General features: G+C 47.6%; 1 protein-coding gene across 14 annotated transcripts in view; it reads right to left on the minus strand.

Annotated features, from left to right (window-relative positions):
* Positions 1-24682, minus strand: part of IL6R (interleukin 6 receptor) — a 51300-nt gene that overhangs the window by 4751 nt on the left and 21867 nt on the right. For 12 of the 14 annotated variants that reach the window (XM_082353793.1, XM_082353787.1, XM_082353790.1 and 9 more), the window contains 7 exons: positions 24404-24527; positions 21879-22051; positions 21045-21211; positions 20360-20501; positions 9148-9194; positions 7918-7987; positions 4506-4599 (listed from right to left, as the gene is read on the minus strand). In XM_082353793.1, coding sequence (XP_082209919.1) covers positions 4506-4599; positions 7918-7987; positions 9148-9194; positions 20360-20501; positions 21045-21211; positions 21879-22051; positions 24404-24527 — 817 coding nt within the window. Of the gene's footprint in view, positions 1-248; positions 311-4505; positions 4600-7917; positions 7988-9147; positions 9195-20359; positions 20502-21044; positions 21212-21878; positions 22052-24403; positions 24528-24682 lie in introns of all 14 variants that reach the window. The other 2 variants (XM_082353794.1, XM_082353792.1) reach the window with 2 other exon arrangements.

The raw sequence follows: 24682 nt of genomic DNA on the forward strand, positions 1-24682 counted from the left end.
TTAAACAGGAAGGAGATAGACATCTCTCTGATCACAGCTTCGTTCACCCTGCTCCATTCTGGGCCCAAAGCCAGGGCTCAGTAACTGAGAAAAGTCACTTGACAGCCCAAAGAAAGATGAGATGGTGATAGCAATCTTCAAAGGTACAATCAGGTCTCCTCCCTGAAGGGGCCCTTCTGTGGTGTGCGGCAGCTCATCTCCCCCTCCTGCTTCCCACTTTGTCGCCTACTAACTTATTGCCCACTGACCTCAAAGTGGGAGCAAGGTGGTCTCCCTCAATTCTACCAAACGTCAGCTACTCCAGGAAGGGCTGGGAGGGAAGAGGGGAAACCAATGTCAAAAACAAGGTTTGGGGATTTTCCTTAGGTTTCTTTTTATATCGACAGGCTATTCCTGTCCTTGTTATGATAAATAATTGATAGTTGGCTCCAAATCTGCCATTGGCTCTTAGCCTGTTATCCAAATGGAATAAACAATCTGCAGAATGTGACTTAGGCTTCGCCATTCAGGCACTGCACAGGAAGGGAACACAGCAGGGGTGCTTACTGGAGCTATGGTGGGTCCCTGGGTGGAATCCTCCTCCCTCATGAGAGAACTGAGGATAGAGTCATTACACTCTGGATTTCAAAATATTTAGACCCTCTGACCCAAGAATTCCACTTCTGGGAATATACCCTCAGGAAAGAGCATAGCTATGGAAAAAGCTTTATGCACAAAGATGTTCAACACAGTGTTGTTTACAAAACCAAAACAACAACCCAAATGCCCAATAATAGGAGGTTGGTTAAGTGATCTTGGGTATTATAGCCACCTAACAGAGGAGTGATGAAAGTGAGGTTTACAAAGAATTTGTAATAATGGGAAGAAGTGCTTATGTTATATAACTGATACTAAATTTAAAAGGCAGGATTCAGAGCTGTAGAGACAGAATAATCATGGCTACATAAAAACAAACAAGAAACTATGCAGAGGAAAAAGACTCAGAGGAAATTCATCTAAATATAAAGTGTTCATGATCTGGGTGTCAATTGCATGGGTATCTTCATTTTGTGGAAATTCATGGCACTGTACACTTAGGACATCTGCACTTTCCTATATGTTTGTTAGACTTCGATCACATTTACATTTTAAAAATTAACAGTGGCTGTCTTTGCATAATGTGTCATTTTTCTCCCTTCTTTCTATTTGGCAGTATTTAGCAAATTACCAATTTTTAGCAAATAATCATGTATCACAATTCTTTAAAAGTCTCTATTGATGTTACCTAACCAATATGGAAAGCAGTCTCTGTCCTCAGTTTTTTTCCAGAGCAATTGGATGGGTAACTGAGAAAGATGAGCCTTCCTTCTTTTGAAAAATTTTGAGGAGTGAATGAGATTTTTTGGCAAATCACTAAGCTCAAAGGGACCTTTGCAACCCCAGGGCCTGGGGTATATCCACACTTGGCACTGCCCCACCCTGGGCAGGGGTCTGAGCAGGGCCTGGGGGCTGGAGAGGGTGCAGGGCGGGTAGAAGGAACAAAGAGCTGAGCTGTCAGACTTCATTTGCACCTCAGCCTCCACCTTTTACCTATTTTACATACTTGGGCTTCGTAATATTTTACTTAAAGAAAAGGTTCTGCAGCTAAAAGAAATTTTTAAAAAACACTTATAATATCCCTTAACCATAGCAGTGGGAGAGTATGATTTTAAAATATTGAAATGAGGGACCTCCCTGGCGGTCCAGTGGTTAAGACTCTGCGCTTCCACTGCAGGGGGCACAGAACTGAGATCCTGCATGCCCCGCGGTGTGGCCAAGAAAAAAAATTGAAATGAGACAATACATTCAATACAAAATGATTTAAATCATAGGCATACACAGAGGAAGTCCTCACCTAATAGTGTTAGCCATTGTAGATAAATGTGCAGAAAAGCAATTCTCTGCTATGAGAATCCTATTTTCTCAGTGCCTGATAGCATAAAATAAAGAGAGAGAAGCAGTGGGGCACAGGGAGTAGGGTACGGAGAACTGGCCCCTGTAAGTTATAACATCCACTTAAGAAGATGGCACACCTTTTTCAATAGCACATTTAAATTTTAAAAAATTGTCACTGATGTTGCTGGAAAAATATTTAGGAAAATACTATGCTTTGCTTGAGACACAAAATAAATGTACTAAAAATAAAAAGATGGTGTCACAGGTGGGCGGGCTTTACTTCCTCCACCTGTCCCTCATTCTGTCCACTGTAATCTGGCCACCCCAACGGTACAGTGGCCCAACCATTTTGGCACCCCAGGCTCCCACATCATCTCTACATTTATACTCTTGTCTTGACACGGGGGACTTTGGGAGTAGCGGGGTTTTTCATTACTTGAAATAACTGGCCTCTTTCCAAATAAATTTGCCTTATATGAGAGAAAATGGAAACTCACCAGGCTAGGAAATAAATTACTGATATGTTCTCTGCACAAGGCACTGTGCCTTCGGGGACTCTGGTTGTGTAGCAACCAGCCAGTGTACAAGCACCATCAGCACATTAGCAGACTAAGTCTGTGATGAGCGCTGTGGCCAATTCCCAGCCTAACGCTTCTCTCTTAGGGATTAACAGCACACCAAGATGGCGCTGCTTGTTAGCGGGGCCACTGGCCAACACTGGACTGATAGGACCAACTGGGCCCACCTCCTAGCTGACAGCAGGCTGGTGCAGTGGGCAGGGACTCTCAGGACACAAGTTCTAGGCCTGTCTCTGCTATTAATAAGTTGTGTGTCCTTGGGCAAGTCATCTTACCTTTCAGGGCTGTTTTCTCATTTGTAAAATTAAAGAGTTTGACTAAATGACCCGCAAGGCCCTATCCAAAAAGCACAAGCTTTGGGTTTGAATCTTGGCCTTACCCTTACTAGCTGTAATCACTCCACCTCTTTCAGCTTTAATTTCCTCATCTGTCAAGTGGAAATCATGATATTTACTCTATAGGGTCTGTGGTAGGTTATGAGAAAGGCCTTTTGAAGCCCTAATGATATAGATATAGAAAGAGAACACAGAAATATGTGTCTGAGGTGAGGCAATGGATCCCTTAGAAGGCAGTAGGAAGACCTCGGAAAGTTGTCATGGCCCCTCTCTGACCCAAAGGTATAAAAGACAGTGAGTTCTTGGCTCCTCCAAGGAGCTACCTCCACTCTTGAGGAACCTTATCTTCTGCACACCCTTTGGACAGCCTGCTCACTACTTCATTGGAAAATCAAAGCAAAACAACCCGAACACAGCTTGAGTTGTCATCTTGCTCATCTTCCAACCCAGACCACCTTGGTGGGCAAGCTATTTCAGGGTCATTGTGAGAATTCAATGAGCTATAACATGTGGAAAAGCTCTCTGCCAAGGTCTTACCCCTCCTTCCCAAACACCCCCAAAGACCACCTCTCACAAGTTACACACAAGGGAAGAGACAGGAAAAACACAGTGAAGTTTCTCCTCTACTTATATTATTGTAATTAACCACCATCCAAAGTCAGAGCCCAGCCTGATTTCCTTTAGGGCTTCAGCATATGCAAAATTACCAGTTCCTGCAGTAAAATCATGAACATAGGAAGTTTTCTTTATTGCCCATTCACTGGGAGCGCTGTTACGTGATGTCTCTGCAAGCTTGGGAACGAATGACAAAACCAATGACCAAATGGAGAGAGAGACTCGGATGAAATGGGCATGGGCGTTACAGTGACCAGGGCGCCAACCGAGCCCTCACCTGTGGTGTTTCCTCACCATGACCGGACGAGGGCACTAGGACAGGGCATTTAAAGGTGATCCACTAGGTCTGCTTATTTGGAGACATGGAATATTCCCAAGAATGTCTAGCTAGGCACTTCAGAGTTACCTGTGCACATACCCCTGGTGTGGTGCTTCTCTCGTGGTATTTTACTGATTTTAGTACGTGGCTCTTGGAGGAGAGGAAGGGTCATATTCTTACTGCAATCCCAGAGCCTAAGGGGTTTCTTCAGTGTCTAACACACACTTCTCCCTCTGGTGTTCACAGCCAGGTTTTCCTGTTTCTTCTCCTGTCAGGCCACTCCTTCTCAGCCCCTTTCTCATCGCCTCCTCTACACAATTTTTCAATTGTCTTCCACAGGTTACGTTGTTGGCCCCATCCTCTCCCATGGCCCCAACTACCATCTGCCTGCTGCCAATGATCTGAATTATCTCCAAAACTTGTCCACTTGGGGTTTCCCCAGTGGTGCCAACATGTAATCGTCGCTTTTCACTCAGTTGTTCTACCTCCAGTGTTTTCCAGTCTTCATGGACGACACCCTCCATCTGCCCAACTGCTTAAGCCAGAAACTTGAGGGTCAGACTTGACTCCTCCTTCTCCTCCATTCTTCTCTTCTGAGCTGTCATCAAATCTTGTCAATTCTACCTCTAAAATATACCTGGAATCCATTCATGGCTCTCCAACCCATTGCCAGCATCCTAGCCCTGGCAAAGCTAGATCAGAAACATAAGAACACCACAGGACCACCCCCCGGGCCCATCTCACCTCAGGACGATGCCGATACAGAGGAGCGTCCCGAAGGCCAGGCTTCCTCCAGCCACCAGGAATGTGGGCAGCGGTACCGAAGTAGAATCTTGCACTAGCAAAAAAAAAAAAAAAAAGGAAGAGAAAGAAGAGGAGGAGGAGGAAGAGGAAGCAGAGGAAAGAAGGGAAAAAAACCACTCAGCAGGTGCTGTCAAAACCTCAGAAGAACCTCACCCCTGCAGGAGGAAACAGCTCTGCATTAACCAACAGGCCACTTGACGAGCTTGCCAGTTTTCTGGCCAAAGCCACCTCTACAGGAGTCACCCCCAGCACAACCTGACAGACCCCAGGATTCCACCACTTGGCAAGAGATACACCTCAAGCTCAGAGCTTCTGAGCGCCTGCGGCCAGCCACAGACTCCCACTCACTTTCAAAGTGGCTTTTCTAGTGGCATTCAGCCTGCCCCACAAGGCACAGAGGGAGTGCCAGAAACAGAGGCTTGGGGGACCTCATGGACGGCAGCGCCACCGAGGGCAATGTCACGGAGGCTCAGGTGCTTTAAATCAAGTGTTCAGGTGCAGTTTTCCCCAGTGGGGTGTCACCTCTTGCCTGTCTCCCCACTTGGTACTCAAGCCCCAGCCATATGAACTTCATTCCATCCTCCTCATGCCATGTTCCCTCTCCTCCCAGAGCTCCTCCCACTGCCCTCTTCTCCCCCAGGACGCTCGTCCACCTTCACTGCACCTCTTTGCTGTCCAGTCCCTCCTGGACCTTTGAGTCTCACATGAGGTGATGTCATTTCCTTTGAGAAGTGACCCTGCTCCAAGCTGGCTATGTGCCCTTCCTGGTTACTCCTCCACCTCCAGTCTGAGCTCCCTGCGGGGACCACATGTGTCTTCTTCCCAGCTGCTCCCAACGGCTCGCGCGGTGCCTTGAACAAAGCAGGCTCACCAATATTTCATTGAATGAATAAAAGAACAAACTAGCTTCACAAGCAGCCACGTCCTCCCACAGAAAGCTCCTTCCCATGGCTGCCAGAGAGAGACCCTGGACTAGACAGAGAGTACATCTGTCTACCATCATTCTCTCTTGCTGGAAATGCAGATACTTGCAGTCTCATGGACTTGGGATTCAGGCCCTTCCACCCCAAACAGTACCCAGTGCTGATGATGTCACCTGCCAGTCATCACTTCGAGTGCCCAGTGGACGCAGGCTTTGCCTTAAGCCCCAACTGGTAGTGGGCACTGACCACAAGGACGGGTCTCTCCTAGTATGTCCTACGTCTCTTGGCAGAGACAGCCGTTTCATGTATGCTTGGCTGACTCGTTTACTAATATTTCATCACCTTTTGTATTTGTTCCTTCATTAATTCAACAAATATTTATTGAGTGTCTATCATGTGCCAGGCTTTGTTCTAAGCCTTGGGGATACAGAGAATTGGATGACAGAAAGGCTCCTGGCTTCCTGGATCTTACATTCTAATCAAGGGAGACAGACAAATACGTATGTAATATGATGTCAGCAGTGACAAGGGCAATGATGGAAAACAAAGCACAGGAAGGGAAGAGTGACAGCAGGAGGTTCTGTCAGATTGGGTGGTGGGGAAAGGCCTCTCTGAGGAGGGGGCATTTGAGCAGAGGCCTGGATGAAGGGGCTGGCCGAGTGGAGGTCGGGGCAAGAGCATCCAAGGTAGAGCAAGCAGCAGACGCGAAGGCCATGAGGTAGAGCATGTGTGTACGAGTGAGGAGGGCAGAGTGAGTGAGAGGGAGAAAGAAGGAGGCGAGGTCTAAAGATTGGGGGCCTGACCCCATGGAGACTAGGGCCTTTCTTAGGTCTTTGGCTTTTACTCCAGGAGAGAAGATGGCGTTGAGCCAAGGAGAGCTTGGATTTGTGTTTTAAGAATCATTCTGGCTGGTGGCTGGAAAGGAGTCTATTGGGGACTAAGACTAAAAGCCAGCAGACCAGCAGGCAGCTCCTAAAGTCCTACAGGAGGAAAGACAGCAGTGGCTGGACCCGGTGTTGGCAGTGGAGGAGGTGAGAAGAGGTCAGCTCCTGGACATGCCTCAAGATACAACTGGCAGGACCTGCTGAGGGACTGGACATGGGATGAGGGATAGAAGAGGAAGCATGTCTAAGTCCCTGGCCCCAGTAACCCAGAGGATGTGGTGTCAGTTCCTGAGATGAGGAAGAAGGACAAGAACAGATTTGGGTTGAAGAGGCAGGGAGGCATCAAGCATTCTCTTTTAGACACACTCAGTTTGAGATTTTTAGTAGGTATCCAGGTGGACACATCACCTAGGCAGTTGGATACACGAGTCTGGATCTTAGTGGAAAGGTCAGAGATGGGGCTATAAGTTTGGGAGTCATGAGCCCATAGATGGTCTTTAAAGACATGGGGCTGAATGAGATAGATCATCAGTGAGAGTGGATGGAGAAGACTCCAAGGTCCTTCCTCCACAGCAGCCCCTGAACTGCTGCCCCAACCTCCTGCCATTCCCATATCATTTAAGGCTCATTGCAAATGGCACCTCCTCCATGAACTTTCTCTGATTCCCCCAATGGACATGTTCTCTCAAGTCTCTAAATCCCACTTTGCTCTATCTATGGCTCTCTTTTGGCCAGTCTCACACTCTGCTCTCTGTTAGTTACTACTTTACTCTTTACCAGAGCCTGCCCCCTTGATGGTAGACTCCTGGAGAGCAGGGATTGGTTCAATTCCCTCTGAGTCCCCAGCTGTGCAGGCAGAGCTTAGCCCCAGGTGTTTAGTAGGTCCCCCCAGGTGCACTGCACTAGGTAGGGCTTTGCAACTGGGATGACAGAGCATGGGCGTCCAGCATCAGATGCGGCAGGAATCTGCCCAGGTAAAGGTACAGAGGCCAAGGCCTTCCTCAGAAAGCCCAAGAGCCATCAGATGGATCTACTCAGCTACTGAGCCTCCAGAGTCTGGACCCCATGAGTCCCATACATATAGTTAAAAAACACAGGACCTGGGATCTTTCTTTTTTCTTTCTTTTTTTGGCTGGGATCTTTCTTGATGAGGATGTTACTGAGTTTTCCTGGTCTCACATGTATAGAGAATCAGAACCACTGAAATCAAGGGTTTCCGAAACAAAGATTTATTCCATTCCTCAAAGTGTATTCCATTTCAGACTCCAATAATTTTGTTGGTAGCACATTCATTTGTATTCTGGGCCAATTGTGAAGTATTTTACTGATTTATCCCACTCTTCTTATGGTCTCTTCACTATATCATAGCTAACAATATCAAACTTGGAGGTATTAAGTAACAAAAAAGAATATTTCTGCCATTGATCCTTTTCATTAAGCAGACTGGTCCTCTGCCAATATTTCCAAAAAGAAAAGGACTTTCTGCAGAGACAAGTTCTTTTGCATCCCGTAGGCCATAGAAATACAAAAATATCCAGTCCTTACCTGGGAGGCTTGTTGCATTTGCAGAATCTTTGGAGAAAATATTTTCATTATCTTCATTAGTAGTAGGTGCCTAAAAGAGACATTCCTGACTGTAAGCCTGTTTCTGCAGATTCCACCATCATTCAGGACCCAGCTCAGGTGCCACCTCCTCCTTAACCCCCTGCCTGATCCACCCAAGGCATTCCTTTTTCTATCTCATGGACCTCTCCATGTCTGACCTGTCAATCTCAACTTTTGCACTATTATTTGTATCTAACAGCTTGCCTACTCAAGGTGGGGATTTCTTCCCATCTGCCTCTCTACCAGGAGCTTAAAGTCACAGCACCTTCCACAGAGGAGAATCAATAGATACCCTGAAGCAGCAGTTGTATTACGGGTCCGGTCCCAGGGCGTGGATACCACCACTTACTAGGAAAAGCACAGGCTAGAACTTTGGATCCACCACTTACTAGCTATGTAACCTTGGGCAAGTTTCTTAACCCACGTGGGCATCACTTTTCCTCCCTTGTAGGCACAACCATCCTGACACCCAAATCTTGGTTATCATAAGGATGAAATGAGTTAGCAAACACCAGGCTCAGAGCCTACTACGGCGTGGCAAGTTCTCAGTGTCAGTTCCCTCCACGCTCCAGCCCCACAAGCGTGGGCTTCACCCTGGAGCTGCTTCCACTGGTGCCTGGACAGTCCTGCATCCAATATAGCCAAGGTGCAGGACCCCAGGCTCCTTCCCTGTGCTGCCCAGCTCCAGGAGTGGCTGAGCCTCCCAGCTTAGCATTTAGGGAATTAAGGACCAGGAGAGGAGTTGTAGTTGGATGGGAAATTGGATTACTCAAGGATTTGTTGAGTAGCTTCAGAAGTAATCCTCTTTCCAGAAAATTATGACACCAGGAGTCCACAGGGGAAGAGCTCAGAAAAACTGAATCTGAGTCACAAGCTAATCCGTTAGCGGTGCCCAGAGGTTCAGAGATGAAACAGCAGGCACCAGACACAGAGAAGCTCAGTGAGCTAGGCCGGCACCGCTCCACACTTTCCATGGTCCACATCCCCGGGACGAGAGAACTGCTCTTACCCTGCTTTACAGAGGCGTGAAAAGGACAGGCAAGTTGCCCGCGGCCATGTTTCTAGTAAGTGGCAGAGCTGGGATTTAAACCAATTTCTGCCTGATGCCAGCCCACAACCCTTAACACTAGGTGCTGCTGCCGTGACCCTTTGACAAGAACATGAGCTCACCTCCGTGGAGGGGGGCAGCTCAGTCTCAACTGGAGAACTCTTGGATTCTGTGGATAGAAGAGTCATTATTAATGATTCATGGATGCTGAAAGTCCTATCTGATGGAATAAAATTCATCACAATGAATTTTATGCTGGAAACAAACAAATATCCAACCCTAGAGAACTAGCTATATAAATTATGATATAGCCACATATTGTAATAGCCTTTAAAAATATTTTAGAAAATAGCTAAGAATATGCTATGTTTTATGAAAAATGCAAGACAAGAAAAAGGCCATAGAGTTTGATCCAGAGCTTCTAAAGAAACACATTTATATCAGTATTCATTATATGTTATATGATATATTGCAATATATATTCACACAGAGGAAAAAAAAGTTGGAAGGATACACAGCAATAGATATAAACACCATTAACATTTTAATTTCCTTTATGCACCTTTTTGCAATAAAAAAATATTTAAACAACAGACTCTAGGGACTTCCCTGGTGGTCCAGCGGTTAAGACTCCGCACTCCCAATGCAGGGGGTCCCCGGTTCGATCCCTGGTCAGGGAGCTAGATCCCGCATGCCGCAACTAAGACCCGGCGCAGCCAAATAAATACATACTTCTAAAAAAATAAATATAAACAACAGATTCTCACCTGCCTGGGTGGGCTTAATACACTTTGCCCGAGAAGGGAGGTGGACAGGGCACCCTCCCAGGCCCCTCTCCCTCCATGGGAACCACGTTTCTGCAGAAACCCCCAAGGCTGCAGAAGGCCAAGTATCAAAGCGAGAGTGCTGACACAAGGCCAGGCTCAGCGGCAAACGTGGGCCCGAGGGACCAGGCGCTGAACCCTGACAGGCAAAGTGTGGAATGCTCTGGAGTTTAAAATATTTTCTTTTCAGTTCATCATTTTTCCATCAAGAAATTAAAAATACCACAGAAGCGGTTTACACAAAGATGTCGAGCCTCCCTGAGCCAGGAGTAGAAGGTCTAGCAAGGGGTTGGAGGAGAGGGGTGACCTTACTTCTGCTCAGGACAGAATTTCCAGAGGGAGTGTGCCTTCCCAGGAGGGGAGAAAAACCACACGCTAGGAGCACTGGAAGGGACACAAGAGCACGTTCACCCTCCGCACGGTACAGAGAGGAAACAGAGGCCCAGAGAGGGAAAGCAACTCGTCCAAGGTCATACATCAAGTTAGCCCCAAATCAACCTAGGATAAATGGGAGGGACACAGTCTCTTATTCCTGTGTGTTCTTCCCAGACCAGCCTAGTAGAGAACAGTTAGACTCATAGCAGGGGGTGATTGAAGGATTAAAGGAGGGTGCGGGGATACTAGAATGAAAGCTAAAACCAGGAGACAGGGGCAACGCTACATAGGAAATATGGCTGACCATGGATGGTCATTCAGTGCAGTGGTTCCCAAACCCAGACATGTTCAGCACCACTGGTGGCCTTTTAGGTCCCATCCTTGACCTATGGCCTCAGGATCTCCAGGATGGGATTCAGACATCAGGGTTTTGAAAAGGTTCCCCAAACCCAGAGAGATGTTTCAGGAAGAAAGGGAGACTAGTATACTTTCAACCCTCAGCTCTGACCCCCCAACATGGTATGTGGTCCAGAAAAGGATGTTTAACCTTTGGTGGCTCAGATTTCCAGGGATAAAGTAGGTATTTTATCTCAAGTAACCCAGGAATGTTACCAGAATGGATAAAATTTTTCTAATGCATAGTAAGATTGTCTTACATAAGACTTTTTAAAAAACTCCCTAGGGACTTCCCTTGTGGCACGGCGGTTAAGAATCCACCTGCCAGTGCAGGGGACATGGGTTCGATCCCTGGTCTGGGAAGATACCACATGCTATGGAGCGACTAAGCCCGCGAGCCACAACTACAGAGCCCACGTGCTGCAACTACTGAAACCCGCACACCTAGAGCCCATGCCCCACAATAAGAGAAGCCACTGCAATGAGAAGCCCACGTACCACAAAGAAGAGTAGCCCCCGCTCACCACAACTAGAGAAAGCCTGCACACAGCAACGAAGACCCAACACAGCCAAAAAGAATAAAAATTTTAAAATAAATAAATAAAATTTTTTAAAAAGCTCCCTAGATGATGATGGGGACCCCTGATTCAGACCATTTGTCCCCTGAGATGGAGCAACTTTTGCATCATTATTACTAATAATCATTTCCATTTTACAGATGAAAAAACTGGGGCTCAGGGTCGGAGGAAATAAGTTAGGTTAATAATACTAACTGCATACTAATAGAATATTACCAGTATTTCTAGCAGCAACCTTTGTGGAAGCTCACCCTACTCCAGTTCCAAGTGGTTCTTAGCCTATGTGATGCTGAAGCCTCACAGCAATATACGAGGCAGGTACTATTATCTCAGGTTTACAGAGACATGGAGGCTCAGGAAGGCTATAAAACATTAGCAACATCTGTGAGCACATTTTTTTTTTTCTGTTTGGACAGAAGTATTTCATATTTCTCCTAAAGTATTTTATATTTCCCAATGCCTCCCTTCAGCTAGCATGTTGGGTGAAAGAGGAGAAGGAACCATCATTCACTGGTCCCCTTGTGCCCCCGTGTGCCCCCCATGTGCCAGGACGTTACAGGGGTAAGGATAGTGGTGGTGGTAACTAGACAAAACAGCAACAATAACAATGCCTAATATTTATTGAGCACGTCCTATGTGCCAGGCACCATTCTACCTACTTTACATGAATTAACTCATTTAATCCTCACAACAGTACTCTGAGATTGGTACCGTTTTTATCCCCACTTTACATATGGGGAGAATGAGGCACAGGGAGGTTAAATAGCTTGCCTGAAGTTTTGTAAGAAGTAAGTGTTAAGGCTTTCTGACTCTAAGAATACTCTTTTTTCCCCTTTATTAAAAAAAGAAAAAAATCACCTCTAGATTGAACATTTCTCAAATTCAGGGACTGTATCTTACTCATCTTTGTAAACTCACTTCTTAACACAGGCCTGGCATCTTGCTGAAAAACTGTGTAGTTAGAAAAATTTTAATTATGGAAAAAATCACTTGGAAAAAAAAGACTATTCGATACATTAACATCAACACTGTGTCCCCTGTATTAATATTTCCAGATTGTAAGGTGTACTTTTATATTCATAACAAAGTGAATGAATGAATGACCATACTCCAATAAGTGAGACTGATAAAGACCACCTGTGAGTTTTTTCCACACAAGTTTTTAAAACAAGAGACTTACTTCTGTTAATTTGAGAATGGATTTGGGTTTGCTTGCTTGGGTTTTGGAGTAGAGAAATCCAATATAAAAGATGGCAGGGGTCTTCATACAGATGTGTAACCTTGGACAAGACACTCAACCTCTTTTAGGCCTTGTTTCTTCACTTCTAAGCAAGGGGATAGCTTCCTCCTGCACAGATCACCTGGGATCACAGGCTGAAAGGACCTAGCACTCGCCCGGCACACAATAATATCTGTTTAAAAACTGACCCAACTCTCAAAATTCAGAGCAGAGAATATAAAACATTTTCTTAACACAATAATATTTTTAAACCTAGATGACCTTGGGTATAGCGATAACATTTTATTTTATTTTATTTATTTATTATTTATTTATTTATTTATTTATTTATATTTTTGGCTTCGTTGGGTCTTCATTGCCGCGTGTGGGCTTTCTCTAGTTGCGGAGAGCGGGAGCTGCTTCTCGTTGCGGTGGCTTCTCTTGCTGCAGAGCACAGGCTCTAGGCACGGGGGCTTCAGTAGTTGTGGCACGCAGGCTCAGTCGTTGTGGCGCACGGGCTTAGTTGCTCCGCGGCATGTGGGATCTTCCCGGACCAGGGCTCGAACCCGTGTTCCCCTGCATTGACAGGCGGATTCTTAACCACTGTGCCACCAGGGAAGTCCCACTAACACAATCTTTTTAAATTGTATATTATGACCAGTTAAGATATGGGCCACTGGGCTCCACGGTTGGAGTACATACATAGAGGGAAAATAGGAGTGGGCTGAGAATAAGAAGAGGAAAAGGAAAGAAAAAGGAAGCCAGAGAGTGGCAGAGAGATGAGGAAACAAGGGAAGAGGGACAAACCACAAAGCCAGACATTCCCAGAGAGGGGTTGGGGGCGGGGACACAGGGACCCACAAGCTGAGCAGCACCTTCCACTCTGAGCTTCACACCTTCCCTCACAACCTGTAAACCACCAACCAGAAAGTTAATCACGGCTCCTCCATTCATGAAAAAAAACCAAAACCAAACCAAAACCAAAAAACCTCACCAAGTATCTGACAGTCTCCTGAGGAGAAAGAAGTAACCTCCAGCTGGGCCCCAACACCACCCAGAATGGTCTGTGGAGAAGTCTATTGGTCTGAGGCCAAAGGAGAAAAAGATGGACAAGGCAGCGTGGATATTTGCATGGTGTAAGATTGCCAAAGTGTCTTCCTTCTGAGCTTAAGCCCTTGTTTCATCCTCTCTTTTATGAAATAATGGTGATGGTCAATGGCAATAGCAACTTTTTATTTAACCATTTAACTTTATGTCCTTACTTGGCAAAATTAAAAGTTGGTGACCTTATTTGGTCCCCAAAATTCTTTTTGAACTTTTACAGAAATCCCAGGAAGCTCTGAGCTATCAGGGAGGGTGTGGGAGCAACAATGCAGGCTTGTGATCTAGAAAGATGCCCGTAGCAGTGGCGTGGAGGACGCCTGGTGCTCGCACACCAGAGACAGAGATCAGTTTCTGGGGTCGTTATAAGAATTCTGTCGAGGGCTTCCCTGGTGGCACAGTGGTTAAGAATCCGCCTGCCAATGCAGGGGACACGGGTTCGAGCCCTGGTCCGGGAAGACCCCACATGCCGCAGAGCAACTAAGCCCGTGTGCCACAACTACTGAGCCTGCATGCCAGAACTACTGAAGCCCGCGCACCTAGGGCCTATGCTCTGAAGCAAGAGAAGCCACCGCAGTGAGAAGCCCGCTCACCGCAACAAAGAGTAGCCCCCACTCGCTGCAACTAGACAAAGCCCGCACAGCAGCAACGAAGACCCAATGCAGCCAAAAATAAATAAACTTATTTATTTATTTATTTATTTATTTATTTATTTATTTATTTATTTATTTATTAAAAAAAAAGAATTCTTTCGAGATGGGACAAGAACCTGAGCCAAGGAAGGGGGGTGTCTAGCCTGATGTCCTGGGGGTGTCCTGGCTCAGGGAGCGGGCTGGGTGGTGGTGTCCTTCTCTGGACAAAGAACACAGGGAGGTTTGTGAGGGAGGATGTGGGCCCAGCTCTGGGCAGAGTGGAGACAAGAATCCAGAGCTCAAGAGACAGGTGTGGCCTGAGACACATGTGAATTGCTGGCATTTGGTATACACTTACCACGTGCAGGGCTGGGTGCAAACGGCTCTCCATCTCGTTTAATCCTCACAACAACCCTGTGAGGCGGGTTTTTTGGTTTTCGGGGTTTTGAGGCAGGCCTATTATTCCCATTTGACAACTAAGCACACCTGGGCTCCGTCAGGCACTTCCCTAAGGTCGCACTGTGAAGGGGGAGGGCCAGCAACCAGAGCCCAGTCCGCCTGATGCCCAGCGAGGACAATGCACAGAGTGGACGTGGACAGGCCACCCCATGGAAGGGGCACATGGAGACGCCGTGGAAAACAGCACAAGAGTGGAGGCAGGGGATGCACATTGATGGTTGAACGGGGCACAATCTCTTCAGAAACGTGTCCCCAAGTGCCCTTTAACCTGCACAACTTCCCCCTCGGGGGTGCCAAGGAGAGGAACACAGTGAACCCCCCCAAGATGGGACCGGAGGGTTTGAGGTGACAGTACATGGCTTCAGGGATCAGGCCAGGGAGACCCACCTGCCCGGAGAGTCCGCAGCCCTGGCCTCTGGGCACCCCAAAGGCCTTGCGGATGCAAACCTCTGGCACCTCCTCAACAGTGTGATTCCAAAGAATGGGTCCACGTCACTCACTACCTGTCACAAGTGGTTCTAATTATTTTCCAGGTGTCAGTGAGCAGGGTGTGAGAGGGAGTTAAAGGGAGCAAGAAATAACCCTCTTATGCCTAATGGGCTTTTCCCTGGCACTTTGCCCCAAGCTCGCTGTGCAAAGGGTCCACAGACTTGCTAGATGCCAGCCCTGCCAGTGCTACCGGAAAGGACAAATCTGGGAGAACTCCCAATCTGGAAAGACCGGCTGACCAGCCGCCTGTCAATGTGTAACCTCTTCTTCCTGCCCTGACATCAGGGTGACATCAGCCCTGACATGCAGGGACTCAATGAGTTCCTGCAGCAGGTGCTGTCAGCAGTCACCTGGCCTTGCTGGCCGGAGCAGGGGCCCCAGACTGGGTGACTCTGCGCCCAGCGCTCACACAGGGAACCTTGGTGTGGCCACAGACTGTGTGCGGCCAGGCCATGGCCTCAAGGGGGCAGCACTCACTGAAGTCCAGGCTCCTCAATCCCCTCCCCCAGGCCTCTACCAGCCCCCCTCCACCCCCACTCTCTGCAGGCCTTCCGGCAGGAGCAGCCTGCCTCCACCTGCCCCACTGGGACCTCCCACCCACACATCTGTGCTCCAGCCCCACCAAAAGGCCTTGCCCTTGTTCACAGTCCGTGCCTTTGCACCTGCTGTTCCCGCTGCCTATAAGCCCCATTCTCTACCTGGGAAACTCCTACACATCCTCCAAGACATAACTCAAATGTCACCTCCTCCATGAAGCTTTTCCTGCTCTTTCTAAACTGCCCCAAGTATTGTCTGCTCCACAGCCTTATCAAGTACAATGGGATGCTCCCCCAGCCCCACAGCACATTCTATAATCACTGGGAAAGCTTTCGAAAATACCATTCCACATTCCCCTCCACATTCCAATTCAGTGGGTCCAGGATTGTATCCAGGGCAGCAATTCTAGGATGCCCATAGCCCCGCTCTCTTTATCCCAAGAACCAATCAACATGGCACTGCAAATTGATAATCCTTCTACATTTGCAGTACAGGTTATTATTTCTAAAGAATGTTTTCTCACTAAATTCATAAAAATTCCCAAAGGGGACAAAACAGGTCATGTCATCTCCATTTTACAGATGACAAGACTGAGGCTTTGAGAAGTAAACTAACTTTACTAAGGTCATACAGCATGATTCCCAGGTGCAGTGTAGTCCCCTTGACCTCTGTGTCAAGGGGTTAAAAAGCCCTTGGGGTTAAAAAGCCCATCGATGCAGTATCTAGTGCACTGACATGTCCCAAACAGTCAAATAACTCTACCATCAGTAAAACACACCTAACCTCCCTCTCATTTTCCAGAAATGCTCCCCAATTTCCAGCCTAAATCCCTCTTGCATCAGAATCATCCAAGTTCTTCTTGCTCTGCCCTCAGTGGAGAAGGGAGAAGCTGGTATCTCTCTTGGACATTCACCACTGGGGTTTTGAAGAACACCCCCCCCAAAAAAAAAAAACCACACATGTACAGAACGGGGAGCTCAAACTCTTCAGCTGCTTATGTGAACAGAGGCCAAGAGTTCTGTCTGAGCTTACACAGTCACTGTAGCAAGTCACAGAAGCACAGGACCTGAGGCTGAAAAGTCAGAGACATGTCTCTGCTGCACCATCTTCCACTGTCAGGAGAACGTCAACAATTTAAAGAGGAACATCCACAAATGAGACCAGCTTTAAGGGAAGGTGACCAGACAGGTAAGGAATCCACAAGCCATCCCATACAACAGCCTGGGAACAGAAGCCCAAGCAGATGCGAGTCCCCTGGGAATTCCAGAAGAATTCAGAGAGAGCAGACTAGCAGACTTATCAGGGGTTACCCTGGAGACCAAGGTCCACTGAGGCCAGATTTGGATTCACATGAGAAAGAACTTTCTACTTGAATAGACAGTTCTCATAAAAAGATATACAAAGAGCCAGTAAGCACATGAAAAGATGGTCAACATCACTGCTTATTATGGAAATGCAAATCAAAACCACAATACCACACCCATAAGGATGGCTCTTTGAACGAAAGAAAGAAAGAGAGGAAGGGAGGGAGGGAGAGAAAGAGAAGAAAGAGAGAGCAAGAAAGAAAGAAAGAAAGAAAGAAAGAAAGAAAGAAAGAAAGAAAGAAAAAGAAGGAGGGAGGGAGGAAGGGAAGGAGGCAGAGAAAGAAAAAGAAAGCGAGAGGAAGAAAGAAAGGAAGGAAGGAAGGAAGAAAAAGAGAGAGAGAGAAAGAAAGAAGAAAGAGAGAGGGAGGGAGGGAGGAAGGAAAGAAGGAAGAAAATACTAAGTGTTGGCTAGGCTATGAAGAAATTGGAACGCTGCACATTGCTGATAGGAATGTAGGAATGTAAAAAGGTGCAGCCACTGTGGAAACCAGTATGGTGGTTCTTCAAAAAATTAAAAATAGCATTACCATATGATGTAGCAACTACACTTCTGGGTATATACTCAAAAGAATTGAAAGCAGAGACCCAAACAGATATTTATACACCCATGTTCATAGCAGCATTATTCACAATAGTCAAAAAAAGTGGGAGCAACCCAAGTGTCCATCTATGGATGAATAGATAAACAAAATATAGTATATACGTACAACGGAATATTATTCAGGTTTAAAAGGGGAGGAAATTCTGACACAGGTTATAACATGGATGAATCTTGAGGATGTTATCCTAAGTAAAATAAATCGGTCACAAAAAGACAAATACTGTATGATTCCACTTATATGAGGTACTTAGAGTAGTCAAACTCATAGAGATAGAGAGTAAAATGGTGGTCACCAGGGGCTGGAGGTAGGGGTGAATGGGAAGTTACTATTTAATGGGTATAGAGTTTCAGTTTTGCAAGATGGAAAGAGTTCTGGAGATGGATGGTGGTGATGATTGCACAACAATGTGAATGAATTTAACGCCACTGAACCATAAGCTTTAAAATGGTTAAAGTGGTAAATTATAAGTTATGTATATTTTACCACAATTTAAAATTTTAAAAAAACAAGAAAGAACTTTCTAACAAAACAGGATTTCCTAAAGCTGTTTGTAACCATCTAAATTAAGTGGTTGGGATAAAAAGTAAACAGGTGTCGGCCTGTATCCAGAACATTTCCTCTGCACAATGTGATAAATGATTTGCTCCCCTTGCAAAGGCTCCTAAGGCCATGTTAATGTTTGGCATTCAGATAATGAGCGTGTTTTCGCTCAAAGTGTATACAAACCAAAGACAATCGTGGACGGGGCAACACAATCTAGCCTGAAGGATGTTCTGATTTATTTAAATGGTCTTTCTAAATAAGATATAGTAGTTAGGCCTCCCTTCTTGTCCAGGTCTTAGCAGGAAATAAACTTTTGAGGAGAGGATTCAATAGAAAGTTGCCTCCTGTTCTTAATGGACAGGAGAGGGGCACAGCACAAGAAAAGATCTGAGCCTGCACTTGACGTTGCCTACATCCAATTAACAAGACACCCTAAGCCCTAAGCCCACTCCTCTGGCTCTCCCGGGAGAAGAGAGACAAGGATCACACACTGCAAAGCCAGTGTAGAGAAAAGGCCATCACATTACAGCATCCACTCTGGGGGAAGAATGCCAGCCTACATATAAAAATCTCCCTGAAGGGACTTCCCTGGTGGCACAGTGGTAAAGAATCCGCCTGCCAATGCAGGGGACACAGGTTCGATCCCTGCTCTGGGAAGATCCCACATGCTGCAGAGCAACTAAGCCCGTGCACCACCACTGCTGAGCCTGCGCTCTGAGCCCGCGAGCCACAACTACTGAGCCCACGCGCTGCAACTATTGAAGCCCACTTGCCTAGAGCCCGTGCTCCACAACAAGAGAAGCCACCACAATGAGAAGCCCACTCACCACAACGAAGACTAGCCCCCGCTCACCGCAACTACAAAAAGCCCGCGCGCAGCAACAAAGACCCAACGCTGCCAAAAAAAAAAAAAAAAAAATTCTCCCTGAAGCCAGGGGTAGAAGAAAGTGGCAGGGGTAGGGGTGGGCCTGGACAATTTATATCATTCTATCCTTTGCTTTTTTTGCCATACACATTCAATAAATGGGTATTTTATTATTTTTTTAATTGTCTGGTATTTAAGAACAACTAATTGGGTCCAATTATGCTGCTGGACTAAAAAGATCGGACGCTGAAGCAAGCCTCTAAGCTATTCTAAAATAAGAACACTGGGAACAATGGGATGGGCTGCTACAAGGGATAGTAAGCTCTCCATCTCTGGAAGCATTCAAGCAGAGGCTGGGTAACCACTCTCTGGGAGATTCCTGCACTGGGTATAGGTCTATTACATCCTAATTTTTCATAGGAAGGAGTCAAAAGATAATGTCTCAAATTATTTTCTCAGAAAAAAGAGAAAAAAAAAAGCCATATTAGTTTGTTATTCAGAGTGAAGGAGGCCACCAGCAGAAGAACTAGAAACAGAAAGTGAGCAGCTTCTGCTAGAAAGCAGGGCTGGAAATGGGAAGGGGTGGGGCAAGGGACACATTATTATAATCCCTTCTTTGCTTCTTTGCCATGAGAATGTATTAATTTGATAAAAATTAAGTTAAAAAAAATTCCCATGGGTTAAAAAAAAAAACATTAGTCACAGTTGCTAAACAATACATTTCTCAAAAATATTTAATTACATGGGAATGCTCACAAAATTTTATATATAAATATACACACACATAAATATACTTAGAAAAGGAAAGAAGTATAGTAAAATGTTCTCACTGGTTTTCTCTAGGTGGTAAGAATACTGGTGATAATTATTCTTTATATTTTTGGGAGGGAATTTTTCACTAATCACAGTAATTACAGATGATTATTATTACTACCTTTAACATCTTTTTTTTTTCAAGTAAAAAGCATTAGTTAACTGTGGTAGGTTAAATATAGCTACAAATTCTTTGCAGCTCCTCCCATCAAGTTGTGGAGGAACTTTCCCCCCTTGAGTCTGGGCTGGCCTCCTGGCAGATGACCGACCTCACGGAGAACCAAGAGCTCCAGCCACCAGCCAGAGTCAACCGTCAGATGTGGCAGTGAGGCCATCTTGGACGGTGCAGACCTGATGCAGCTGCATTCATGATTCAGGCAAAACCAGCACAAGAGCTGCCCAGCTGACTGATTTTCAACGTCTTGAGCAGATAAATGGTTGCTATTTTACCATGAGTTTGGGGGTGACTTGTTACATAGCAACAGATAATTGATACAGTAACAAAGCTGAAACATCCCTTCCGCATTTATCACATACCTGTCCAAGGGACGCCCGTGACCTCCTGGCTCCACTCACTCCATAAGCCATGCCCAAACTCCTCCTGGGCCCGGAGCTGCACCACATGCCTCATGCCACTCCAGGCGTCGTGGATGATGCAGTGATACTGGAGCTCCTTGACCTGAGGGCGAGAGGCACAGGTGACTCTGGGGTGGGGCCTGGGTGGCACCAGGTTAAGCAGCTCCCCAGGGACATGGGAGTCCTTGGACAACCCCAGCCCTTCAGCTGCTTCCTCTCTCGGGTCCGGTGGATGACTCAGCTGGGCAGAGACGCTCCAAAGGCTCACACCACCCTGGAGGCAGAGCCAGGTGGGGTTGCCATCTGGGCCAACCGGTGCAGAAGCTGTAAGTCACAGTCCCTGCCCCCATGTAACACAGACTCCTGCAAGCCACACCCTTGACTTGCAGGCAGCCCATCTCTCTTCCCAGCTCACACTCGATCTCATAAACTGGCCTGCAAAGAGGAGATTGGCCTGGCATTATTATTCCCATTTTATAAATGAGGCAGCCAAGGCTCAGAAGGGTTCAGAGACTTACTCAAGGCCATGCAGGCAGTGAGTGGCTGACCAGGACCCAGAACTCATTTTTTTTCTTTCTAGTACCCTTTCTACTACCCCTGAGTATCTAGGGGCTCTTTTCTGTCCAGAAGTAAAAGAAAAAATTACCATCCACATTGTGAATGTCTTTGATCGTTCAGCCCGGTATCGGAGCTCAAACTGTAACCTGTAGAAATATGAGTTCCAGGAAGGGGGGTCTTGCCAGGTGACGCTGAGCCAGCGGGGGTTTCTGTCCACGGCGGTGACCGTGACATTGACGGGTGGGTCAGGCTGCACTGTGGGAAAAGGGAGCACAGCTCCTATGCGGCAGCAAGTTTGGTGCCAAGGAGAGACCCATGAAGACTGCAAGTCCCCAGGAGGCAGGACCCCACCTCCAGCCCCAGACCACTTCCCCAGGCACACCCTGACAGGGCCCTCGCCTGCCACAATCAGACCTCTGGCAAGTATCCCAAGGGCTTCCCCGGTGGCGCAGTGGTTAAGCATCCGCCTGCCAATGCAGGGGACACGGGTTCGAGCCCTGGTCCGGGAGGATCCCACATGCCGCGGAGCAACTAAGCCCGTGTGCAACAGCTACTGAGCCTGCGCTCTGGAGTCCGCGAGCCACAACTACTGAGCCCGTGTGCCTCAACTACTGAAGCCCACGCACCTAGAGCCCGTGCTCTGCAACAAGAGAAGCCACCGCAATGAGAAGCCCACGCACCACAACGAAGAGTACCCCTGCTCACCCCACAACTAGAGAAAGCCCGTGTGCAGCAACAAAGACCCAACACAGCCAAAAATAAATAAATAAATAAATTTATTAAAAAAAAAAAAAAAGTAAAGCCCAAAAGGCACCAGCTCACCAAACCCCTCACCGGCCCCTCCAATAAGTCCATGAGGAGCATTAAATCAAAAAAAAGGAAACAGTTGGAAGGGAGATGGAGGCCTGAAGAGCTTACTTACGGATTCCGTAACCCTCAAATGTTTGGGGTCTGCTGGACTGGCTCCCGGCACTGTTGGAGACACACAGGGACACGACGTACAAAGAGTTGTCTCCCTCTGGGACTGCCAACTGGCAGGAGAACTGCTGCGACTCCGGGGAGTACTGGCACGGCTCCTGGAAGTCTTTCACCGGACTGTAGACACAAAACAAGGGCGGGGCTCGCTATCAGTTGCTGCACTTACTCAGGACAGGAGAGAAGGGGCAGGGGTTAGGAGCTCAGGCTCTGCGGTCTGACCCAGGGGGTTTTAATCTCCACTTCACACTCAGTAGCACTGGGGATTTTGAGTAAATTATCCAACTTCTCCAAGCCTCTGTTTTCTCATTCAAAAATGGGAATATTAACAGTACCCACCTCACAGGGGTTTCTTAGGATTAATTGAAAAATGAGTGTAAAACATCTAGCTTAGCATCTGGCATGGCAGTCTAAGAGGCTGCACTAGAGGGCACGTTCAGTCACTGTGGCATCACAGAGGTGGTGCATTCGGGCTCCCTGCCAGGCCCTGGGCTCTTGGCACTGCAGGGGATGCAGAAGGGAATCAAGAGGCCCCACCTTGGCCTCAAGACACTAACAGAAAAGACCTGCCCTCAGAGGACTAGGACAGCCAGTAGAATGCCATTCCAGAACCTCGAAGTGCTGGAAGGGTTTGCAAAGAGGTGGCAGCATTTCCGGCAGTGAGCCCAGAAAGGAATCCTGGGTGATGAAGATATTAGAGGTGAGTCAGACACTGTCCCACCCGGCCTGGAAGCCTGAGCTTCACCCACTTGTGACATGTGTGGGCATGTGAGTCCAGGGCAGCCACTCACCCTGCCGCCTCAGTGACGGATCACCCACCAACCTCTGATTTGAGTTTGAACCCCAGGCCCGGCACAGACTTTCCTTCTGGGAAGCCTGCTCCCACCTTCCCAGTCTGAGTGAGGGCCTCCCTCCCTCCCTCCCTCCACCATCACTCAGGCATCCATCCCACCTAACACTGAGAAGGTGGGACCGTCTGCTTACAGGTGGGTACCCCCGTGGGGCTTGAGGGCAGGGGCCCAGTCCTGTTTGCCTTGTGCCTCTCCCTCAGCCTAGTACGGCACCCAGCCCACGGCAGACACCGAACTCGCCAAACACTTATGGAGAGAGCAAAGGAGCAAGTGCAGTGGGGTGAGGGTGTGACTGTGGGCACACACACGAGAAAAAGAGCAGAACGTACAAAACCTCTTTCCAGGGGCCTGTTTCACCCCCGCAGTCCCAGGATGGGCCTGAGTGAGTTCTGGAGGCCCCCAAGGCTCTCACAGTGGCTCCCCACTCCCCCTTCCTCAGTTCAGGGTAGACAGCCCAGGAGGAGGATGGACATGCCCGAGGCTGCTGGCAGGAGGAGGCTGTGAGCTTAAATGTCCTGTCCTCTCTCATTCTTACTGTCAACACACAAATTACTCTAGTCCAAGTGTCAATTGAATAAAGCTTTCCCAGGGCCACTGCACAGAACATCCCATTTACGGAGGAATGCCTTCCAGGTGCCACACGATTATATCCCAACTCAGCTTCGGGCTGTGGAGATTTCTGACCTTCCTCTACTTGGAGTGTGAACCATCAGTCCTAACGGCAGCTGCATCATGTGCAGATGGGCAACCTATACATGTCCCTGTGCAGAGACCAAAACATAAATATCACCACCAGGTGACTCACTGGAGACAGACACAAGTGGAAACCAAAACACCCAGATGACGTCCGTCACTGCTCGGATTTTTTGATACTCTGATGATTGCCAGCTCAAACTCAGTGATAAACAAACATCTGGACTACGGGGACCTTGGCTCTGGGATGGGGACAGAGAAAACTGCAGAGATGTAACCTTCCAACTTCCATCTGTGCCTGAACTCATCCCAGGTCCCCTCACTTTATGCCACAGGGACCCCCAGGCAGGTGTGACTTCCTGCCCCACTGCCCCCAGCTCCCTCTCCCGACTCTATCACCACCTCCTCTCATCGGCCATTATAATGGGAAAAGCCTGATAAGCTCACAGTCAGGACACTGCCCACGAGCTGCCCTTCCCCTCCCGAGGACATCTGCATCTTCTTAAGAGCAACGCCCAAAACCTTTGTATTTTGAATGAAATCAGATAGGCTGGGGTTTGATTCCCGGCAGAGCTACTTACTAGCTAGATGACCTTAAACAAGTTAACCAATCTCTGTGGTCCACAGTTTCTCCATCTGTTAACGAGAAAAACAACACCCACACCCCCACATCCACCCCCGCTATTGTGTGGGTTAATAGGACAAATATTGTAGCACAGTGAAGAGCACAGGGTGAGCACTCGTGGCGAAGTCTCAGCTCCCTCCCTCATTCCCTTCTCCTCGGTCCAAAGTACTTACTTACTTTCCAATAACATTTTGGAATCACTGGCCAGCCAGTCCCCTTGGGGTCCTCTGAGAGCCGCCACCACTCCCAGGGCCTCAGGAAGGATGGAGAAGACAGACACACAGCCCAGCCCAAGATACTTACAACTTCCTCACCAATAGCACGGCCTTGGTGGTCGGGGACGGGGGACTCCGAGGACTCCACTCACAACCCACGTTGCTGAGGGGGCTCTTCCGGAAGCAGGAGAGCTGGGGCTCCTCGGGGGGAACTGGAAGGAGAGCACAGAGGCTGAGGAGGCAGCACACCTCACCGCCCTTCCAGGGGAGCCCTTGACTCAGCGCCCTGCCCCCACCCTGGCACCAGCCTGTACCACAGCCAAACAGCCACAGACAGATCTAACTGTGGTCGGGAAATCAAAGGATG

The sequence above is a fragment of the Balaenoptera borealis genome (assembly GCF_965194805.1).
Source record: "Balaenoptera borealis genome assembly, chromosome: 1".
NCBI lineage: Eukaryota > Metazoa > Chordata > Mammalia > Artiodactyla > Balaenopteridae > Balaenoptera > Balaenoptera borealis.